General features: G+C 46.8%; 1 protein-coding gene across 6 annotated transcripts in view; it reads left to right on the top strand.

Annotated features, from left to right (window-relative positions):
• Positions 1 to 17,665, top strand: part of TENM4 (teneurin transmembrane protein 4) — a 2,953,639-nt gene that overhangs the window by 2,891,590 nt on the left and 44,384 nt on the right. For all 6 annotated transcript variants that reach the window (XM_040489711.1, XM_040489706.1, XM_040489709.1 and 3 more), the window contains 4 exons: positions 1,203 to 1,452; positions 3,713 to 3,733; positions 11,675 to 11,907; positions 15,834 to 15,988. In XM_040489711.1, coding sequence (XP_040345645.1) covers positions 1,203 to 1,452; positions 3,713 to 3,733; positions 11,675 to 11,907; positions 15,834 to 15,988 — 659 coding nt within the window. The remainder of the gene's footprint in view (positions 1 to 1,202; positions 1,453 to 3,712; positions 3,734 to 11,674; positions 11,908 to 15,833; positions 15,989 to 17,665) is intronic.

Genomic DNA, 17,665 nt, shown 5'->3' with positions numbered 1-17,665 from the left:
CATACACACATAGAAACTGGCACATGACACAGGCAACATCAGATATTGGTGGAGACAGATAGTTATTTTAGAAATCGTATTGGAAAAACTGGCTCAGTGGGTGAAGAAAAGTAAAATTAAGTTCACACTACATACAAAATAAACAAGATTGATTACAGATCTAAATTTAAAAGGTAACACTTTAAAACTAATAGAAAACACAGAAGAATATCTTTATGATCTCAGAGAAGGATTCCCTAAAACCAAAAAGTACAAACATTAGAGTAGGAAAATGATTTGATTGGACTAGGTAAAAATGAAAGATACCTGTTTAATAAAGGACAGAGCTAATAGGTGACAGCCTGGGAGAAGATTCTTGTGACCATAAACCCAAAACTCATTCAGGCTTCAGTATGGAAGGAGTGAGGTCAGAGGCACAGTCCAGTTTGGAGACTGTGGCAATAATATGGGAGATAAAGGATGATCTGGGCCCAAAATAAACAGTGTGGCTATGGGATGAAGGCTACAAGTCACTGAGGTCAATCCCTTCATTTTGCTGGTGAGGAAACGGAGATCCAAGACCTGTTAAAACAGTAGGAAAGCCAATACAACATCTGGGATCAGCCCATTAGGAGCAAAACCAGGTAAAAACCCAGGTGTCTTGAATCTACCCTGGTGAGAAAAGACTGAACTTCACTCATGCATTTCTCTAAACATTGATTGAGATCTACTCTGTGTCAGGTTCTGCGATAGGCACTGGGGATATAGAAAGGGAAATGGTTTCAGTCTAAAGAGAGAAAAACATGTAAGTGTCATAAAAAATCCACACTGCAGTAGAGATAGGGACTAGGTACAGGAGATGTGTACAGTCTATTTGAGAAGGAGTGGAGCTGAATGATTAGGGGCCTGGACTTATGAGCACTTCTGCTACTCTCCGTGTAACCTCAGGTAAGCCACCAGCCTGTTCCCCCCTGTGCATCCAGAGGGGACAGTGATTCCTATCTTACAGAGTTGTTGAGAGCGTTCAATCAGGAAGGCAGCATGGCCTGTTCAGGACACTCTGGGTTTCATGATGGGGGTGTGGCAGCCTTGGGGGGTAAGTCTTGGAAATGGTAGGCAGAGATCTGGCATTCCTCGCAAAATCGAGGCAACTCTGTGGTCAGCCGCAGAAGACAGCCATTTCCTGCTCCATAGGTGATTCTGTTCTTCTGTCCTTGTCCCAGGCATCTTACACAAAGGGAATGGGGAGAACCAGTTTGTGTCTCAGCAGCCACCCGTCATCGGGAGCATCATGGGCAATGGGCGCCGGAGAAGCATCTCCTGCCCCAGCTGCAATGGCCTTGCCGACGGCAATAAACTCCTGGCCCCCGTGGCCCTCACGTGCGGCTCTGACGGAAGCCTCTACGTGGGAGATTTCAACTACATCCGGAGGATCTTCCCCTCTGGGAATGTCACCAACATCCTGGAGTTGAGGTATGTAAGGTGATGTCCTCCTCACACTTCCTAATACTGTCCCTTTGCTATCCCGTGGCGCCCACCTAGCATTACCCACAACACCCAGAGGAGCCTCACCTGTCAGAGTCCATCTGAGACTTTTCACTTCCCAACTCAGGGCTAAACTGTAAGCTGGGGGCTCTGGGGAAGCAGGTGCTGCTCTCCACCGGGCACTGAAAGGAAGACCAGCCACTCGTGGGGTAGGGGGATATCTTTGATGCCCAGAAGATGTAGAAGGCTGCTAACAACCAGGAATTAGAATTTTTGGAAGGCCTTGAACTTCTTTCTGTTTCCTGGCACCAAACAGATTGAAATTAGTCTCATGAGACCTCTTATAAGGACAAAGATGGCAGAATGGACAAAGCCAGCGTTAGTAGGTTTGGCCCTGTTACTCAACACTCATCCGAGTTACGGCAGTCCTCTTCAGCTCTCTGGTACTGAGATAAAGGCCCATGGGCTGAAATCTGGCAGTGCCTCTGTGCTCCTAGCATGCTGCAGGGCCATCCGACTCCACCTTTTCTTTCTCCCCATCCCAACAGTGAGTGATGGAGCATAGCCATACTTAGAGCTTGGGGAAGGGCCTGATGGGTTGCATTTTCTCTAGACTCCCTAAATTGGGTCTTCTTAGAACCAGAGCATTGTCACAGGGTGGGTTCTAGGGTTACAGAGAAGCTGTGGTTAGAGACAGGGTTGCCTCACACTCCCTTTCAAGAGAAATTGCCCCAAGTTCCTCAAAATTGCTTTAGAGAGTAGGATCTGCCCATGTCCTGGGCAGGAGTTCATGTGAACAGAACAGGCCTGTGAGCCGGAAAGCCTTCTTCCAAACTGGCCAGGGAAAAGGAAACTCACTTCTGTGAAGTCCCAACTATTTGCCCAGTATAACAGTCCTGCAAGATATTTACCACTGTTGCCCTTGACAAACAAGACCAAGGAGACTCGGGGAATTTAAAGAATCTGCCCAAGGTCCAGCTTCTAGAATGGCGGACTGAAGCCCAAAAGTCCATCACACAGCTCTGCATGGCCAAAGAATTGTCACCTGACCCAAAGAGGGCCACTTTGGCTTTAATGCCTTGTTAAGTTATCCCCTGGAAGTAATTGCCTGCTGAGAATGTCTCTGCAGTGCCCATGTGAAGGAAGGGAAGGCTTGCTAGCTGACCACGGTCATGGCAGCCCTCAAGAGGAGAGGGTTCGTAGTCACCCACACACACAGAGACAAATGAAGCAGGAGGTCTTTGGCCATGACAAGAATCAGAAGCCTGAATTCTGTGGACTCATAGGAAGTGGGATATCAGGCTTTGTGAGAACCACCAATGGAATATTCTCTGCCTTTCTTCTCTCTTTTATGAGTTTCACTGCCACAGACATCTGTCAGGGAACAAGGAACCCGTAAGCCTGTCTGCTCCAGTCAGCTGCTCACATTGTCTTTCCACCTCCTGTAGGGTAATGGGAAGAGCCACAGCCTAGGGGTCAGCCCACCTTGGCAGAGAAGCTGTCCAGCTGTGGGCAAGACATCTACCCACTCTGGGCCTCCATTTTCACATCTTCAAATAGATGCCCCATTTTCCCTGCCTCCCACCTTTGAGGGGAGATCGTGGAAGACAAATAAGTAGGGAAGGGAGGAGTAAATGAAATTTGGAAAGAAAAATACATGTATCAATATGTTGTCAATCTTGATGTGTTTTCTTCCCGGCCTGTCCCCCTGCCCCCCACCCCCGCCCCCTGCCCTTCTAATTATGGTATGTCTCCAGTTCTGTATTCTGTCATGAGGAGGATCATGGTGGACTACACAAGTTTTGAATACCCTCTGTAGGGCAGCCAACAGAGGCACACCATGTGCACTCTGTGCACACCAACAGAGGCACAGCAGTGAACATGTGTGCCTCAGGGAGCGTGTCTCTGTACGGGGTGGTGGTGGGGGGGGGAAGCCGCTGCTGCAGCCCCTGTCTTAGCTCTGGTGAGAGCAGCCGCGTGTGTCAGGCTCATCCCCTTCCCCGAAGTCAGCAGTAGTGGTGCAGGTGAAGCCATGCCTCTTCTGTGATATGTAGCTGCTTGTAAGTGAGCTCACTGACAAGTAATATCCAATATAAAATAAATCAGTGTCATAGCTGCTAAGTCTTTATTTATTATAGTATTGTACAGTACCATTGCTGTCAAGTTCTCAGGCTGCTAATAATGCTTCTAACCCCGCTGCTAACACCTCATTCTTTCTTCTATTCCCTGCTCTCCTGTCTTCTGTCAGAAATAAAGATTTCAGACATAGGTAAGCCAACCAGTGGAGAATTTCCTGTCTCTCCTCTGCCTTGTTGCATGTTGTGTGGTAAGCTGCACGTGTCAAATTCAGATGGCTCACTAGCAAATGGATCCTGTGTGATTGGAACTGATTGGAGGTAATCAGTTACAATGAGAGGAAGTCATTAATAATGGTGGGGGTGGGAGGCGAGAGCCCGAACTCCTCTAATCTCTAGCAAAGTGTAGCAGTTACTTGGGTAATCTGTGGACATGACAGACTGAAATAATAGGGGAAACAATTTTAACCTTGGCATAGTAATTTGAACACCAGTCCGTTTATCCTTGGAGTAAATGAGGACAACCTCCTAACCGTGTTCAATGGCTTTCATGGTCACAATGGGACGTCTTGAGAACATCTCGATCAGGTGAAGAAGTTGGACAAAGACAGGTTTCAGATTTGCACTTCTGTGGGCATTGCAGGTGCCTTGGCTTTGGTGGCTAGGATGCTAGGTGACCCCACCAGAAAGTTTGCCAGCAAGGGAAGAGTGGGGAGGAATGTTTAGGCCATATGGACCACCCAGATAGGTGGTTCATCAAATAGGAGCTTTATCACAGAGTGGATTTGTCGTGTAGGTTCACAGTGAGGCTCAGCAGGCAGAAGGGAGCCACCTCATCAGAGACACCAAGAGAAACGTCTGCCCATCAGCACCACTGCCTTTGGGGCACTCTTCTGACTCCTGGGGAACAGTCACTTCAGAGTCCCCTGCCTCACACACATCTGGGTGACTTGAAGTAGCCGTGGGCAAATGGAGCTGGGGCAGCTACCCACAGCTGCCCCACAGTGGGGCAGTTACCCACAGGTGGCTCATACCAAAGTGGCGCGTGGGCTGGGTGCTGAGTGGGAATAAAAGAAAATCTTAGGCTGGCGGAAAGAGGCAGACCCCAAATCCAATAATGATCATATCCGTATCTATGTAATTAGATATGGTATTAATGTAACAATCGTATATATTATTTTAAGATAATAATAACATGGACAGAGCATTTGGCGTGAGGCAGAAAGAAGGTTCATGGATTTACGTGGACTATAGCAGTTCATCCCCAAAGCACCCTGTGAAGTAGGTGCTCATGGCACATCTAATCTACAGATGAGAAAATTGAAACCCGCCCCCTCCCCGCCCACCCATTGTCTGACCTTGAAAAAAAAAAATCACCTCATCTTTCTGAGCTTTACTTTTTGACTTGAGGTCAACAAAATCTCTCTTGGAAGCCGTTTTAAGGGTTACAGAGGATACTTGTAAAGTATCTAGCATTGTGCCAGGCACAGAGGGGAGCTCCAGACATGGCTGCTGTTATTATTGCTAGTATTATCATCATCATCATCATCATCATCATCATCATCACAATTATATGATGATGATGGTGTCAACTTTCCCAAAAAGGAATCCAGTCCTCTTACAACCAAAGATACGTGTCTTAAAGTAAATTAAATAGAAGTTGGTAACAAAAGGAAACAAGAGGAAACACATATGTGTGATTGTATGTCAGATTAGACCCTGGACTTCCTGGCAGCCAGAGTAAACAGGGAAACATAACTCTTCTCATGGTTTGCGTTCTCAGAAATGGGAAAATGTGCTCACTTCTCAGAGGGGAGAATACTTTTTCCTGACACGGAAATCTAAAAGAATTGTTAGTGAGCTTTGTATGGCTGATACTGAACTATACATCGATAGATACCTTCAGGTTCAGTTTTAGAGAAAACATAGAAGTACATTTCATACGAAGATCTTGGGTGAAAACCTAGCATTTCACGTTGAGACCTTCAGTGAGTGGCGGTAACTGCCTGGGTCGCAGCGGGGTTACAGGGGACCGAGCTGGGAAGAATTAGAAGGTCAGGGTTCTTGTCCAGCTTTGTTGTGCACTTGTGTGGCTTTGGGTTGGGCATCCCCCTTTTCTGGCTTCCAGTCTCGTCATCTGTGAACTGTGAGAGCTGTGGTTTTGGTGCCTGATGTTTAGTGATCTTTTGGTACATCCGTGGCATGATTTCAAAGCCAGTTTCCTGCCCTCCCTCAATTCATCGTTTTCTCAGGTGCCGAAAACTATTTCTAAAGTAAAACCAAGTGGAAGGAAAAAGGGAATTTGTTTCTGCCTTCTCTAGTTTCTTAAAGAAAATCTGGAATGAAAACACCTAAGTCTGAGCTCTGATTTTAACTGGCACCTGGATATTGGTAAATCCCTTCCCCTCTCTAGGCCTTGGTGTCCCCATTCATAAATGTCAGAAGCGGATTAAAAATTCTAAAATGTTATCCTCTCTGTCCGTGAGCATTTACTGTCTCAGCTGTTCCCAGGAATGGTAGCCTGCACACATGCTCCCCAGGACAGCCTTGCATGTCTCTGGCTGTTCAGCCTCCATACCAGCCCACCGCACAGGGACCCCTAATCCTTTGGGCATCTTCTTCTGTGGACCCTTTCAGGGAACGAGGATCCTCATTTCCTCCTGGATCTCTTCCCCAGGGTGATAGAGGATGCTTGATGCCTTTTTCAGGGGCACATTTGAACTCAGGTCTTCATCAACCTCCACCAACGCATTAAGTTAACTCCAACAGAAAGCCCTAACTTCCCCCAGGAAGTAGGTTGGGCAGGACAATATGAAGTCTGACATACTTGGCTTTTCCATTACGCAGTAACATAAATACTCTGAAGGTTTCTCCAGGTGACCAGCTGCCGTTTATTGGGCATTTTTATTTCTTTTTTAAAAATTTTATTTAATCTTTATTTTTGAAAGAGAGAGGGGGCAGAGGAACAAATAGAGAGGGAGACACAGAATCCAAAGCAGGCTCCAGCTGTCAGCACAGAGCCCGATGCGGAGCTCAAACTCACTGTGTGATCATGACCTGAGCCGAAGTCAGAGCTTAACCAACTGAGCCACCCGGGCGCCCCTGGGCATTTTTATTTCTTAATGGAACTGGCACTATGCTCAGAAATTTATATTCTTTATACAATTTTGTCCTCAGAGTAGCCCTTTAATGTAGTTGTGATTATCCCCATTTCTTAGATGAAGAAACTAAGGCTCAGAGTAATGAAGTGATTTGCCCAAGGTCACCTACTAAGTGGGTGGTAGAACCAGTATTTGAACCTCTGTCTTTGTGGCTCTCCCCCCTGGTTCTAAAAACCAGTAAATCAAGTTCTACCAGGGCCGCCACCAAATGTGGTCAGAGGATGCTAGTTACTCTGAGACAAAGGGAGAATTGTCACTAAGAAGCAGGGAATAGATTGCCTCTAGTCCCTGGACTCCCAGCTCCTATCAGGAAAGTCCCACACCATCCAGAAAGAGGACAGTGTGAGGCTTGATTTCAGTTCATGAATGTCCGGAATGGTACTCTTACAGCATCCAAGTGTGTACGTAGCTTCCAGAAGTGCCAAGCTCACGTTTGTGGAAGTAGAAAAGAATGTGGGTCCCACAGTGGACTCAGGAAACAGAGCTGTGACCCTTCTCTGTGCCCAGCCCGGCTCAAGATACCAGGAATCAGAACCGACTCAGACATGGTCCCTGCTGCAGAGCTGATCCCGGGGCTTTCAGCTGTAGGCCACCTTCCGTGGTTTTGAGAGTATTCAAAGGCCTTGCTGCTCAAAGCAAACAGACAGACCACACTGGTATCCTCTGAGAACTTATTAGAAACATACGCTCTCAGGCCACACCTCAGAACTGCTGAACTGGAGTCTGCATTTTAATACAATCTCCAGGTAATTCATCTGCATATTAAAATTTGAAGAGCATGCCTCTAAAAGGCCTCAGTTTCCAAATCTGGCTGTGCCTCAGAGTCGCCTGGAGAGATCTTAAAGGGACAGATGCCCAGGCTCTTCAGATATTGTGGATGAGGTTTTTCTTTCTTAGGCTTTCCTGGTGAGTGTGCTGTGTAACCATGTTTGAGAACCATCACTGTAAGATCCATACCATTCTTATTTCCCCTGTATGCTCCCAGCAAGATGATAGCCATTCATTCACTGGCGCATAAATTTGTGGGCTTTTCTGGAGCACTTACTCTGCACCAGCCCAGGGCCAAGCAGCAGGGACTCGAAACTGGTCCCTGCCCTTGAAGAGTTCGAGATGTCATTGAGGAGACAGACAACTAAGCAGAACAGTGTCTTAAGGTCCTACAGGTAGGAAAAGTATATTTGCTAAGGGTCTGGTGACACGACGACGCAAGTGGCCAGTTCTCCAGGGGAGGTCTGGGGTCTGGGGGTCTGGGGATCCAGGAATGGCATTTCAGATGACATGATGCTGGAACTGGATCTCAGGACTTGGATGTGATCAGATGCTCCCCAGTGAGTAAGGGCAATGGTGCTTCCTAGGCTTGGAGAGGCAGTGTAGGGAAATAGGAAGAACACAGCCTTTAGGTCAAGAAGATTGGAGTCAGAAACCCATCCTGCCACCTAGCAGTCTCTAGCTCTGGTCAAGGCACTTCACCTCTGGTGGTCTTAGTTTTCTGAAATACTAAAAAAAAAAAAGCATCTGCCTTACATGGCAGTTGTGAGGAACGTCAGGCTGTGCGTGCAGAGCACAAGGATGGTGTCTGGGACGGAACACACACCCAGAGGTGGTAGCGGATGCCTTCGTACCAGTGACAGTCATCTCTCCAAGCTGTGTTCCACCAAATGGTGGCCCTGCCCCCGATGGGGGCCCAGGTGCTGCTCCCTGTGCAGGTGGCATGAGGAAGGAGGGCGCTGAAGACTGTCCAAGTGCTCTTCCAACCAGAAAGGGCTGTTGAGATGTATAATTTCATTTGATCCTGATGACAAGCCTGTGAGCAACGCAGAGCAGGGACTTAATCATTTGACAGCCGAGAGACGTACAGTTTGAGCAATTTAGGGGACTTGCTCCAGTGAGAACCCACATCTTCTAAATTCAAAGCTAGTGTTCTTTCCCCTACACTAACCCGACTGCCAGACCTCAAATATGTCCTTGAGCAGAGAAGATGGGCCACGGCTCTTACAGACTCCCTGGGACAATCCTGCTGGTGCCACCTTCTTCTGGAATTCACTGAGCTGAGAAACTGTACATGAGTGGCACTTCTCTGGGTCACTGCAGGAAGACATGAGCCAGAAACTCGGGGGACTAATCTAAGTGGACAGGGCCCCCACCACATTCCCGCAGGGACACATTTTCTGCCAAGGTAGATAGCACCGGTTTATCATGAGTGATGCACAAAGAAATGAAATGATTCCCCGTCCCCCCACCCCTCCCTGCTCACCGCCCCACCTCGCAGCTGTCATCAGGGAAGCAGAGAGATCCGGGCTGCCCCACATTGCAGACTGGGATCTAAGGTCACTGCATTTTATTTAGCCAGAATCAGTGTCATCTGGGAAGATCAAATCTGTGCTGCATTAGAGGGTAAGTCACAAGGGACATTTCAACATAAACAGCACATCTATCCTGTTATCCATTTCCCTCAAAAGAGAAGGAAAAGAAACACCCAAGTAATTTGAGTGAAAATGGTATTTAAATAAGCTCAAAATGGAGATACCATCCATTTAAAGCAAGTGACAGCTATGCCCTAGAAGGCATCAAGTTGAACATTAGAAATACAAAAATGAATAAAATCCCATCTCTTCCCTTCAAGGACTGACTCAGATCTGGGAGACAGCCACATAAATAAATACCACGGCATTATGTGAAGTGTCCTGTAACCCAGTTATGAGCAGATATGAATCTCCACACACAGGGGTTAGGGAAGGTTTTGCCAGAAAAGGTGCCACTGAGCTGATACCTGAAGAATGAGTAGGAGTTTAGCAGGCTGGAAAGGGAAGGGGACAGGACACTGCACAGAGTGGGAACAGCAGTTATAGAGAGGTGTGGAGGTGTGTGTGTGGGACCAGATGTCCCTTATGGACTGCAGGGCGTACCAGGGGATACGAGGCAGCTGCAGAGAGTGTTGCTAGGCTGGGGAGTCTGAAATCAGCCTATAAAACATGGGGCGCCCTGGAAGAGAGGGCACTGGGGTGATGTGACAATGTCTGGGTTACAACAAGGAAGAATGGCCTGGAGAGGACCCAGGCTGCAGTCGGAGAGACCTGCCTTTTATTTGAAAAGGATGATGTGATGGGACAACCATGTTAGAGCTAGAGAGGAAGGACAGCTGGAGAAAATCACGTCACCTTAGTCTAATTCAGGGAGAGAAAACCAACAGGGAAATCTTAGGTCTGGGAACCTGGCCCTGTTAAGAAGCAGCCAGTCCCCAAGATAACACCCAAAGCAAGGGATGGTTATGATGACAGACAGTTGGGGCCAGATTAAAACCTTTAGGGACCTTGACACTGAAACGATTATGATGCCCCAGTCTTCATATGTAATTCAAAAAATACCAATCTGTGAAATAAAATTTTGTTTTTCAAAAGAACCCAAAACCTACATGCCCGATGAAACATAAAATAGCTTCCTTCTAGACTCTTCTGATTGTCTTACTTGCATCTTGAAGGATTGACAGCGCGCCTACTTTGCTGGTGCTATAGACACTGCTCAGTCTGCCCTCTGAATCCCCAGCACGGTTTACATCCCACCATCCAGTGGAAATGGCCCGTGCCGGGCCATCCAACCTGAACAGAGGGAGATTCCCTTGAATTGGAACACATTCTGGAGACTTGGAAGGGGATACCAGTATTAAGATGCAGTTTGAGGCTGACCATGCACAGGAACTGAAAATTCGTTTCCAGGATTCCAGCTCCAATTTGGCCTAGACCTGGAGTAACGAGGCCATGCACAGGAACTGAAAATTAGTTTCCAGGAGTTAAGATTCCAGCTCCAATGCAGCCTAGACCTGGAATAACAAGGCCATGCACAGGAACTGAGAATTAGTTTCCAGGAGTTAAGATTCCAGCTCCAAATTCGGCCTAGACCTGAAAGAAATTATAAAGCGGTACCATGTGATAGGAAAATTCAGGCTTAATAAGGAATACCTAGTCTGTCTTCCTCTCCAGCTGCAAAACCAGACATAATGACTAGGAATTAAAAGAACGGTCACAATTATTGAGTATCTGTCATGTGCCATGCACTACGCTAAATATCTTTCACATACGATTTTATATAATTTTCTCAGTATACCGACAGGGTGGCTGTTAATACCCCATTTTGCAGAGGAAGAAAACTTAAGGCCCAGAAGGCCAGGTAACTTGCCCAGGTTTCAGAACCTGGAAATGACAGAGCCAGACGTGAAACCCAGACCGATCTGATTCCTAAGCTTGTGCCTCTTTGCTGCCATGTGCCGAGGGGTAGCACCTTGTCTCTGCAACCCTCCAGACAACCGTGGTCTGCCTTTGCTTTCCTCTGTTGGCACAGCCTTGTCATGATGACTGATTTGCAGATATGGAACTATCATCAGAACTACTCTCTTGGTTTATTTATTTTCCCTTGGGTGTTGCTGCAAATTATAAACTAATCCTGCAATTCATTACATCTGACTGCAGAAGGAAGACTGCTGGGCCCCTGATAAGTATAATGTGAGGATAGACAGAAGACTATATTGCCACCAACTGGGAGTCAGATCTGGCCAGGGACTTAGCAGTCAGTCCCGAGGAGGCAGTAGGGCTGCTATAAAAACTTGCAGGAGAAGATCTTGTGTTTTAAACTCTTGAGGTGTTTTTTTCAAGTCAGGCCCTCTCTTGTTTCTGGCTTGGATTTACAAGCCACCTGTGGTAAGCCTCATTGATAATCCTTTTAAGAAAACATGTATTAAGTACCTAATATGGACATAGCTCTGGCTGAACATCACAGTCATTGGCAAGAGATTTTTGTATTATTAGTTAGGTAAGAGGGATAGCTAAGCCAACCACTGGGGTCAGAAAAATTAGGGAACAATCACCCAAAAGAGGGACACCATCGCCATTTGACTTTTTGCATGAAGTCTAGTTGTACATCTCTGGTTAGCTGATAGGAAGAAAGAAAGTAGTCACCAGCTGGTGTGTCCTTATTTTCCAGTCACAGCCCAGCGCACAAATACTACCTGACCACAGACCCCATGAGCGGGGCTGTTTTCCTCTCGGACACCAACAGCCGGAGGGTCTTTAAGATCAAGTCCACCGTGGTGGTGAAGGACCTTGTCAAGAACTCCGAGGTGGTCGCAGGAACAGGTGACCAGTGCCTCCCTTTTGATGACACTCGCTGTGGGGATGGTGGCAAGGCCACCGAAGCCACACTGACCAACCCCAGGGGTGAGTAAGGCCTTGCTTTTTAAGTACAAGCAGTAATGTTGATTGAGGTCCTAATGGTTAACTTCCCAGGAGTTGTGAGTCTAATACCACAGTCAGGCTTAGAATTGGAAAAAATTGTAAATTCACACCCTTTGATAGCAAAATTCAGGTTAAATGCCCACTCCGTTTTTCAAAAGAAATACATGTTTATCGTTGTGAAAACATTTTGGAAAATACCAAGATGTCTGTAGAGAAAAGTTAAAATTGTCATGATTCCACCTGCCCAGAGATACTCCCAGGTAACATTTCCTGCCTTTCCTTCTAGTCTCTTTTCCACGTGTTTGCATGCATGTGTTTGTGTGCTCACCAAAAACAAAATGAGGCCACATTAAACAAACTGTTTTGGTAACCTACTTTTTTCCCCCTAGATGGTATATCACGAACATTTCCCCATGTTACCCATCTTCTTTGTACTCATTTTTATGGCTATATAGTATTCCATAGAATGTATATATGGCTATATAGTATTCCATAGTATTCCATAGAATGGATGTCTCATCACTTATCAGCCCCCTACTGTTGGACATTTATGCTCTCTCTCACGTTACTGTTTTATAAGAACATTGCAGTGTATCATCTTTGTAGATGTTCACATGCTGTAAGACGGGTTAGCTGTAAGTTTCAATTGTGAGTCCTTCAAAAAGACCTCTTAATACGCACAATCACAATTTTTCACTCGTTCAGCAAGTATTTACTGAGTGTGCGGTATGCTGTGGTTGCATAGATAATTTTAATGTAGCAGAATAAATAAGACTTGAGCGTGAATCACTGATGTGGGAGGGAGGAAGAAGTGCTCCCTGGCAAGCCAGGAGACAGAACTGTGCAAGGGACTTAAATAAAAGCCGAGAGAGGCCCCTTGTGCCCAGAAGACAGGGAAGGCTTTTTGGAGGAGAAGCCATCATTGTCGACATTCATCAGCAAAGCATCCATTGTGTGCTGGCCATAAAGCTGGGTGACCTCTAGTGTCTAAGCCTCAGCATCCCCCTCAATAAAATTGGGGTAACAGTACCTTTGGTGTCCACCTCCTAGGTTTGTTCTGAGGGTCGTAATAAATATATTTCATATGCTATACCACAAAAATGTCCTATGTGATTGTATTAGCAAATGGTGCCAGGTTTCAGGCCTCTCCTAGACCCAGATGTACCCCTAGTGAGTGAATTAATATCTGTGAAAAGCGGTTGGTAAAATGCAGCTGGTACATGCACTTTTAAGTCAAAGCATTATTGTCTAGTGAAATCAGGCAGTTCTGTGTTCAAATTCAGACATTGCCACCTAATAGCTGTGTGAGTTTAGGTGAGTTGCTTAACCTCTCTGAGCCACATTTTCCTCACCTATGAAATAGAGATATACTGTACAGTTGCAGTACAGATTAAATATTATCAGGAATGAAAATGCTTGGTTCATTGGTTCCAGATACCTGATAAACATTCTCATAGTGACTCCTCTTATAGTTGTTGTATTACATTACCTTATGTTATCACACCACATCACATATTATATAACCTCTATTAGATACCTGATTGGTCAGGTAGTAACTGTGGGGTAAGTATTGTGACATCCATGGTCCTAACTATGATGTCCTCCTAATTATGATTTCCTAACACTGAGCAAGTAGCCTGCAGCAGAAAGAACAGGCTTACACTTAGGGATCCTGTGTTATGATTCGGTCCTACTGTTCCCTGCCCTCTGACCTCCTCCTTTGGGCCTCACTTTTCCCATTGGTAAATGAGCGGATTGGGCTAAATGACCCCCCCCCCCCCGGCCCCGACACCACGTGTAGTTGCAACATTCTATTCTCTTCAAATTAAAAGCTTTTTTTGAAAGTGTTATTCTCTCCAGGTCTTTCTCAGTTGCTTCACACACATATGTGTTCTCCACCCGCCCTCCTCCCACCCCCGCACACACAGACACACGCATGCATGCACACAGATGTAGTAGCAGTGAAATTGCCCAAAAGCCTGTAATTAACCCAGATAGAAATGACAAGGGTGCCACAATATGCAGACACTTCGCAGCAGGGAGGAGAAAAGATGTCCATCTATTTAGCACAACAAAAGGAGAAAAACTGAAGTAATTAATCAGGGGGCAGGTCGCTTCTATTAGCCTGGGCAGCCAACTTTGTAAACAAGAATCCTGATTGTTCGTGGAGCACTCATCAGTCCTAGCAGATGGAAGAGAAAGACAGAGCATAGCCAGGCAGACAAGCAAACTCCTGTCCTGCTACTTAAAGAATGTAATTAATTTACATTCTAGGCAGGGAGGAGGAAAGGCTTGCTTCCCTGCCTGAAGGCTGCCTTGTCCTCTGTGTGAAATCGCTCCCCAGCCCTGAGCAGCCTTAAGGAGGGGGTGGAAAGAACACCACTCCAGGGGTCTTCATCACTCAGAGCCCTTTGGGTGTCTGAAATCGCCCCAGTCACAGACACGCAGACCCCGAGCAAAGGGTCTTCACAAAGTGCTGGTCGAATTCTCATAATTATAGTTGCTAATAATTATTGAGGGCTAACTGTTACACATCAGATGTTATTATCCCCATTCAGTGGATGAGGAAGCTGGACTTAGTGAAATGCCATGGCCAAGGTTATACAACTGGAAAGCTTTCTCTGGCAAGCGTCTCTACCTCTGTGAACCTTTCTCCAACCCCTTCTTTCATTTCATTGCCCAGAGAAGACTGAGCAGAGCAAAACTGACCAGAATCGCCTTTCCTTCATCATGTCTCTCCCTGGGGCACTCCACCTGGTGCTGGCTCATCCCCAACCTCCCCATCTGGACCATGTGCTCCTGGGGGTCATGTGTCGCCCCCTAGCACCCCTGAGCAGTTCTCAGTTTGGTAGGGCTATTTCTAAACTTGGGATGTTGCACCCAGGGTGGAAATCAATCTCACCCACAATAAAACGTTATCAGTCTCGGCCACGCCCAGAATGAGTATTTCCAGGAGTGAGGCCAAGCAGGGATGTGTTGGGGGGGGGGGGGGGGGGTTGGAGAATAAACACTTCAGAATGATTCTGATACACATCACTGGTTAAGAAGTACTGATTTACTAGCATGGTTCTGAAACTTTGTTTCATATCATGATCACCCAAGGTGCTTGTCAAAAATACAGATAAATATTCAGGCTCCACTTGAGATGTTCTGAACCAACTACCTGTGGGATACATGATAGAAGGCTTCCAGATGATTCACAAACACAGCCGGGAGTGAGAAGTACAAATTTAGAACAATCCCTTTATTTAAGAGCTGAGAATCCAAGCGCAGAGATATCCAGTGACTTGCCCAAGGCCACACACAGCTGGTCATGGAGAAAGTGAATGGTGAATTCAGACTGCTCTCTTCCACGTGCCTTTTTTAAACATTTATTTCACCCATATTCTCTACACAAACCCAAAGGATTCATGTTTAGGCTGTATACATCTATAATTACCAATGACCATAAACATAGAAAAACATGGAGGATGATTCTCTTGGAAGAAAAGAAAAATTGTTACCAAAATGGGGATGGATTTAATTGCGAGAATTACAAGGCTTCAGAAGTTAGGTTAACTTAACTCACAGCTTTGACACTGAAAAGGGTTCTCCTTACTGCTATGTCCAGTGCTTGACAAACCCCCAGAAGCAGGAGTCCAGTTTTGGTGACTACCTAAGCTGATAGGTAAAAATCTCAGCAGTAAGGTGGAGGGACCAGAGCCCTGGAGACTCGGGTTCTAATCCCTGCTTTGAATAAGTCACCCTAAGCCTCTGGGCATCTGTCTTCCGGCCTTTAGATGGGGAATGAATCCTGTGGGGAGGATGCAATCAAATCACAGAGGGGAGGTTCTTAATCAGCCCACAAGGCTCCATCTGCACGTAGGTTGTTACCACCTCTAACGCTGGTTTTGGCTTCTCTTTCCCAGGCATCACGGTGGACAAGTCTGGGCTGATTTACTTTGTGGATGGCACCATGATCAGACGCATTGATCAGAATGGGGTCATCTCCACCCTGCTGGGCTCCAACGATCTTACTTCAGCCCGGCCCCTCAGCTGTGACTCCGTCATGGATATTTCTCAGGTAAGGGGAGAACTCTGCCTGCTAGAGCCCTGGGGCTGCACGCTCATCCTCTCACCAGTACCCAGCTCTCCCACTGGCCCCCCATCTTTATGCTGCACTAGCCTTTGAAGAGCACATTCTTGGGGCTGGGCCTGGGGAAGCACTAAGGACGCAGAGATGAGTAGGGCGAAGCTTGGTGCTTGGTGCTCTGGGAGTTCACCAGAGGGATGACAGGTGGTCGTCAGAGGGATCCCCGTGGACAGTGAAGAAATCTGCCCAAGGAAGCTTCAAAGGCAGCAGAGAGTCAAATGCTGTGAATTTAAACCCATAGCTGCCTGTGAGTCCCCTCTTTGGAAACACAGGTACTTGTACATTGTCTTTTCTCTTTCTCTACTGTAAATGACATGAGGACAGGAATTCTGTTCATCTTTTCCCCTGCTCTAACCAGAGTACCTTGTATACAGTAGGAGTACAACCAGTATTTGGTGATTAATTAAGTGATTGGCTGATTGACTCCAAGCTTTGCCGCTCACTAACTGAGTGACTTTGGACAAATTCCTGAAGTCCTTTGAACCTCTTTTACTTTTATATTTTAAAAATGGAAATAGCTGACTTCAGCCTGGCAGGATTGCTTCGAGAAAATACGAACAGTGCATACTAGGCTCCTGGCACCTCTTGGCACTTGAAAGGTGGTCAATCAACAGAAGTTCTGGTGCCCACGTCCACAAAGGAAGTGCAATTTGTGCCAGGTTTTGAAGGTTTAATAGGGGTTTCTGGGTGGCCAGGAAGAATGGAGACATTTCACCAAAGGGAGTGGCATGTGCAAAGGTACAAAGATGTTCATGGGCCCGGTATATTCAAGGACCATTGGAAGATTGAATGCTTGAGCATAAGGTTCTTGGAATGAAGAAGCAGGAGTTGAAACTGGAGTGTTATTTGGGGCCAGTTAGGGAACGACCTTCCCATGCCGTGCATGGGTCCAAACAGTTTGGACCTTAGCAGTGAACACCAGTAATCCAGTGCAGACCCAGTGACCGGCAGTTCAGCATGTCCTTAGTTTGTCCTGCAACGTCTTGGCAAGGAAAGTGTCCTTTATTGCTAGATCTTTAGGCAGGGCCTGGCCAGAGCTGCCAGCATTAGCAAAACCCAGGAAAAAGGAAGGCACGAGTTACATTAAATTGTAGAGTGGGGACAGCACTAACCACACTTAGCTTTTTTTTTTTTTTTTTTCAACGTTTATTTATTTTTGGGACAGAGAGAGACAGAGCATGAACGGGGGAGGGGCAGAGAGAGAGAGGGAGACACAGAATCGGAAACAGGCTCCAGGCTCTGAGCCATCAGCCCAGAGCCTGACGCGGGGCTCGAACCCACTGACCGCGAGACCGTGACCTGGCTGAAGTCGGACGCTCAACCGACTGCGCCACCCAGGCACCCCGCACACTTAGCTTTTTAAACCCCCTTGTAGGGCAGGCTGCACACAGGCCCTTTTCCACTGACTATTCACCTGCTCCCTGTACTCAGGGTGCAACAGAGGCCAGGAGGCCCCCCTGTTAGTGACATGTGTTGTGGAGCGCTGTCCCCAGAGCCCCAAGGCTGGTGCTGGCGGTCCCAACACCCGCGTCACATCCCTTTCGGTTGCTGGCGTGGTTTTCCTCTGCACTGGCTAATGTGATTGTTCCGCTCCAGAATGGAATCTGT

This window comes from Herpailurus yagouaroundi, unplaced genomic scaffold (genome assembly GCF_014898765.1).
Source record: "Herpailurus yagouaroundi ecotype Mexico unplaced genomic scaffold, PumYag 180, whole genome shotgun sequence".
Taxonomy (NCBI): Eukaryota; Metazoa; Chordata; class Mammalia; order Carnivora; family Felidae; genus Herpailurus; species Herpailurus yagouaroundi.
Note: the sequence above shows the minus strand (reverse complement) of the source record. Positions and strands in the feature narration are given on the sequence as shown.